Source organism: Equus caballus, chromosome 7 (genome assembly GCF_041296265.1).
Source record: "Equus caballus isolate H_3958 breed thoroughbred chromosome 7, TB-T2T, whole genome shotgun sequence".
Taxonomy (NCBI): Eukaryota; Metazoa; Chordata; class Mammalia; order Perissodactyla; family Equidae; genus Equus; species Equus caballus.
The window spans coordinates 52,534,312-52,540,311 of record NC_091690.1 but is presented as its reverse complement, the minus strand read 5'-3'; the positions used below and the strand labels follow the sequence as shown (position 1 = coordinate 52,540,311).

Genomic DNA, 6,000 nt, shown 5'->3' with positions numbered 1-6,000 from the left:
TCCCGCAGGGAGGCTGCGCAGGGTGTCATCTCTGCACAGAGAACACCGCAGCGTTACTGTAAGTTGCTCACACTGGGCTACTATCCGGGCAACGCTAGCCATTAATTTATATTTAGATTTTTAAACACTTATTGCTGTTGACAGTTGGTTTAAGGGACAAAACTTTAAGTGTTAAAGCCACCTCTACAATTGATTGGACTTTGTATTTTGGCTTGTTTCTTCCCCATAAACCACAGTTTTTATATTTCTACCAGAAAAGAAAAAATCTTTTCTAAAAGTGTTGTTTTCTAGTTGTAACTCCCGAGGGTTATTTTTGTGCCAGACACATTCTGCCTTTTTAGCATTGCAAGACAGAACAGATGTATTAATGAAAACAATGGCTGTACATAATTTTGTTTCTTCAGAGTACTCTGTACAATAAATGCTGTTTATAAAAGTGTTAGATTGATGGTGTAAATAATACCTAGTAAGATTCATGTGATCATACACGTTAGAAAGTTGTATTCTAGATATAATGCCTGAAACCAAAAAAAAAAAAAAAAAGTGCCAAGTACACTGACCAGATTTAACATGTCACATGAGCTGAGACACTCCCCCCCCCCGCCCCCGCCATGTGTCTTAGAGGAATTTAGAACAAAATGTTCCTTCTCTTTTCCCTTTTTCATGAAACACTGAGCCCTGGTCTCCATGGATGGGATCCCTTCTAGCCCACCATGTCTGGGAGTGAACTGTAACAGTAAAAGCAAGCAACAGAGAGCTGTGCCTTTAAAACAGCATTTAAACTTTTGGGAACACGTGGGGGTTTTTTTGGAGGGGGGCTATATCTAGCTACTGACTGTTGGGAAGGGCCCACCCAAATTTGAAATTAAATGGGTGAGTGTCCGCCAAGGGTCAAAATGCCCAGGAGAGAGTCAATGACATTTCTGATGGCCTCTCAACGAGGGACCTTATTTATCTCGGACTTATTTGTCCACCAGAGTGAGAGATTTGTTCCATTTAAGGAGCACTGCCTGTTTCATGGGTCATTAGTTCTCAATATATTTGCTACTTACTCCCATGACCCCAACTGCTAAAGCAAGGAGTCCTGGGTTTGCCAATCCTCCGGGGAAATCATCTAGTATAATGGCATACGTGCCATGTCTACATGCTGACAACATCCAATGTAAGGGCTCAGCCTGATGAGAAGCTGGCTTTTCTCATGAACCAAGAAGTCTTCAAATAAGTAGTCCAATGGCTGGTGCAAGGAGACCACGGAGGGAAAGTTTCCCTGTGTTTTTTAGCCAAACCATATTTCTCTGTGGTTTTTGCCCTCATAGCACAAAATTTAACCAACTAAATTCCGAGAAGGTATCTAATTTCCAGGAAGGAAGGGGGAAGGATGAAGGGCAATAATTAAAGAGAAAAGGCCCTAAGAGACTGTCCCCTTTTTAACAGCTTTCACTGAATCCACATCAGTGACTTCCACCTACTTCTTCTTAGCCAAGAGTGTGAAATATACTCTCCATCAGTCCAAGGAAAGCTGAGAAGTAGAAGGTTTTTAACTACACACTTGAAGATAATCCAGATTCTATTTATAAGGGACCAAAGGACAAGGAAGCTTGAAGAGACAACTAGATACTAATTGACATACCAGGCCAGAGAGAATTTCCTAGAAATAAACACAAAAGAGTATCACAAAAATCTATTTTACGACCCACTTGCAAATACCTTAGGAAGCAGTACCCAAAAACATTTATAAAATGCTCTTACATTGCTGATTAAACTGCCAAATATCCCACAGCTCAGTGAAGACATAATGTAAATGAGGAAGTCTTCAGAGCTGAGCAAGGATGAAAACACCATTATATGAAATGACCATAATATAGTGGAAATTCTAACTACAGTCATAGTAAAAGCAATGAAACTTTTTAATACAAAACCACCACACAAAATTAAGGAGCCCAGAGCTTTCAAAAGAATAAGACACACAGAAGAGTAATCTTATTTTTGCGTCATTTATTTCAATTTCTCCTCCAGTATGGATTCTCTTCGGTACAATAAGTGAAGAAAGTTCCAGAAGGCTTTCCCCAATTCCTCACATTCATAGTTTATCCCTCCAGGGAGTATTTTACAAGTCTCTGACAGGATGTGTACTTACCAAAAATCATTCCAACATTTTTACACTCATACAGCTTCTTTCCAGGGTGGCATTTCACAGGTAGAGTAAGATGTGTAAAATGGGTACACTGTTTCCCACGGACCCTACAATCACAATTTCTCTCCAGCGTGATCTATCACTTTTACTAAAGGTTGAAAGCCAAAATACATACACACACACACACACACGGTATTCCCATATTTCTAACCTTCATAACACTTTTGCCTCTGTGAGCTTACCAAAAAACAGTAACATACGAGGCAGAGGGAAAGCTTTCCCACACACCTTACCTTCCTCAGGTTTCTCTCCACTGCATGTTGTGACTTTCTAACACCCGAACACTCTTTAACAATTCTTACATTTGTGAGTCTTCTTGCACACGAAGCTGTCAGGAATTTTTGAAGGCCTTCTCATATTTCTTACACATATAGAGCATCTCTGCACTGTGAGTTCTCAAATGATAGGAAAAGCAAGTATAGGTCTTCCTGTACCCTTTGCATTCAGAGGGTTTTGTGCCAGTATGATGTCTTATATGGATATTAAGGCCTCAACACTAAGTAGAGATTTTACCACATTCCCTAAATACAGATGGTTTTTCCCAATGTGAGTTATCATGTGCTGTTAAAGCATGTGAAATATTTTAAGGCTGTATCTCATTCTTATGTTCACCTGGCTTTTGCAGTAATTTTAGATAGATAAAACTAATGTTAGGACAAGAAAAACAAAAAGCCTTGCCCACATGCCTTATAACCAGAAGGTTTCTTCCTCGAGTGTGAGTTCTTACACATTCTGTAAGCTCCAAACAATTACTGCTCTCCCGGATACCTTATACGAATGAGAATTCTGCCCCGGGCTAAATTCCCACATATCCTGTAAGGATGAATACTGAGTAAAGCTTTCTCACATTCTTTACTTTCGTAGGGTCTTTATCCAGATGAGCTTAGATATGAATACTAAGGCCTGAGGAACACTTGCAGGTTTTTTCACATGCCTTAGTTCTTAGATGTTTAGCAAGTGCCGAAGATTGAGTGAAGGTTTTCCCACATTCCTTACATCTGTATGGTTTCTCTCCAGTGTGAGTTCGCATGTGAATAGTAAGGCATGTGGAATATCTAAAGTCTTTCCCACATTCTTGACATTTATACGGCTTTTCTCCAGTGTGTGTTCGCATGTGCATATTAAGGTTTGCGGAACGGGCGAAGGCTTTCCCACATTCTTTACATTCATAGGCCTTTTCTCCAGTGTGTGTTCTTAAATGTGTAGTAAGGCCTGAGGACTGAGTGAAAGCTTTCCCACATTGCTTGCATTCATATGGCTTCTCTCCAGTATGCGTCCTTACATGTTGGTTAAGCATTGAAGAATTATTAAAGGCTTTCCCACATTCCTTACAGACAAAGGGTTTTTCTCCAGTGTGTGTTCGCATATGTAAGACAAGGCCTGAGGAACGAGTAAAACTTTTCCCACACTCCTTACAGAGATATGGCTTCTCTCCACTGTGAATTCTTACGTGTTTTGTAAGGTACGAAGAATGAATAAAGGCTTTTCCACAGTCCTTACATTTATAAGGTTTTTCTCCAGTGTGGATTCGTATGTGTACAACAAGTCCTGTGGATCGAGTAAAGGCTTTCCCACATTGCATACAGACACAGGGCTTTCTCCCACGATGAATTCTTCTATGATCTACAAGGTACGAGGCACGAGGGAAGGCTTTCCCACATTCTTTACATTCATATGGTTTTTCACCAGCGTGGTGGCTCATGTGTACCTTAAGGGATGACTGATCAATAGAAGTTCTCTGACAATCTTCGCGTTCACAGAGTTTCCCTCGTGTCTGAGTTCCCTTGTGCCCACTAAGATCTGAAAGCTGACTGGAGGCTTTTTCATGTTGAACACACTCAGATGTTTTCTCCCCAACATGGATTTCCTTGAACAAAGTATGAATGAAGTTCTTTTTGAAAGCTTTTCTATTCTGATTTTCCTTAGAAGTTTTTGGTCTAGTGTAAGTCATAAGAAACGAGGGTTCACTAAATACTTTTCCACACAGGTTAGAACCATATTGTTCCACTCCAGAATTGCTTCCCTCCTGTTAAAATATAAATAAATAAAGACTTTTTCAGATTCATTATAAAAACAGAATTTCTCCCCATCACAACTTTTATGCATTAGAAACATTATCGTAATTGAATTTTTTTCCATTTCCATTAAGCACACAGTTTCTGCCCTGTTTTTGACTTATTTTAAATTGAATATGCAGACAATGAGGCCAGGACCCTGCACTATATTCTCTACCTTTACAAAGCATCTTAAGAGATTTTTTTCTGATAACTTTTCTGATAATTATTTAGACTAAATTGTTTCAAAAACTGGACATCAAGTGAAATAAGCCAGACAGAGAAAGACGAACTCTGTATGACACCACTCATAGGTGGAAGTTAACATATAGACAAAGAGAACTGATTGGTGGTTACCAGGGGAAAGGGGGGGTGGGGGGAGGGCACAAAGGGTGAAGTGGTGTACCTATGACATGACTGACAATAGTGTACATAACTGAAATTTCACAAGGTTGTAAACTATCATAATCGCAATTAAAAAAAAACAAAAACTGGACATCAAGTTACATACATGTGGACATTTATTTGTGAGATCTCTGAGGAGAAACAGGTTTGAAATAAGTCTAGAACACTCTGCAATTTCTTGATATTCAGAGAATCTCTTCATAGACTCTGCTTTCTGTGGGTAAATGGCATTTATCTCATATAATTCTCAGGGATTTCATGCCTCTAGTCCTGATGTGGAGAAACAAAATTGCTTCCTGGAGATCTTACCAATTGTATTCCATTTGATCTTTTTTCCACAGAAATATCTTGAAGAGGTATGGAACCTTTGGTTTTGAGTTGCAAATCCAATTCTGAAATAAAGTGGAAAAATGCAAGTTTGGGGAAAAATTGGGGGCTAAAGTTGTTTCAAAGCACACAGCACAGAGAATGACATCACAAAAAATGGTGGATAGGGGATTCCAGGGCTCTTTTGCACCAGAAAACAACTAACAAGCTTAGAAAAACTATCAGAATCAACTCTTACAGAGTCTGGAATCTAGTCAAAAATGTAGAACCAAGGGAACAGTTAAGGGAGAAAGAAGAGGCTGTATTTCACCAAGAGAGTGCTGGGGCTTTTTAACTTCTCACCAACCATCCACAATCTCCAGATCAGCTGCAGCCGCATGGATGGCAGAATGTACTCCCTGAGCAAGCTGCTAGTGCCAAAAGGAGCAACAGGGCCCTTGTTCTCAAAGAACTGCCATGGTGTGTTTCGATCTGCCTGGCAGCTTCCTCACGTATCAGTGCAAGGGCCTCCCTTTATTTCACCAACTCAGAGAGTTCTCAGGAGTGAAGCAGCTTCTGCTGAAAGTGTATACAGGTGAAGTATTGCCCACAGAGGCTGAGGAAGGGGTAAATGGTTGGGACGAACAGCAGACAGACTGAAAACCCTTGGAAGGAACAAGTTGGGAAGGTTATATGTTGGTGAATAAGGGCTTTTAAAAACTCCAGCACTAACCAGGGAATCAAGAAATCCCCAAGAATGCCCAGGGCTGGATGCATGCTCAGAGAGACCAGAGACGACAGAAAGCTTTCACCTCCGGCTGACCTTCAGGATCCACTCAACCAGGAAAGGAAGGCTAAGAAAAAGTTGTAAACAGCCTAGTGAAGCATTGAAGGAGTGGCCCAATCCACAGCCAATTGACAAATACTAAAAGAGAATTTTTCATTTTCTTTTCTTGGCTCCAGGCTTTTAAGGAATTTCCGTCAGTCAAAGGTGACCACTAAGCTAACAGAACACAGATTTCAGGGGCTACACTAAAAGAA

At 40.3% G+C, this 6,000-nt stretch overlaps 1 protein-coding gene across 12 annotated transcripts in view; it reads right to left on the bottom strand.

Annotated features, from left to right (window-relative positions):
* Positions 1 to 1,980: 1,980 nt before the first annotated feature.
* Positions 1,981 to 6,000, bottom strand: part of LOC100059060 (zinc finger protein 846) — a 34,926-nt gene continuing 30,906 nt past the window's right edge. For 11 of the 12 annotated variants that reach the window (XM_070274122.1, XM_070274123.1, XM_070274124.1 and 8 more), the window contains 2 exons: positions 4,963 to 5,045; positions 1,981 to 4,220 (listed from right to left, as the gene is read on the bottom strand). In XM_070274122.1, coding sequence (XP_070130223.1) covers positions 3,078 to 4,220; positions 4,963 to 5,045 — 1,226 coding nt within the window. In that variant the 3' untranslated portion in view covers positions 1,981 to 3,077. The remainder of the gene's footprint in view (positions 4,221 to 4,962; positions 5,046 to 6,000) is intronic. The other variant, XM_070274126.1, reaches the window with a different exon arrangement.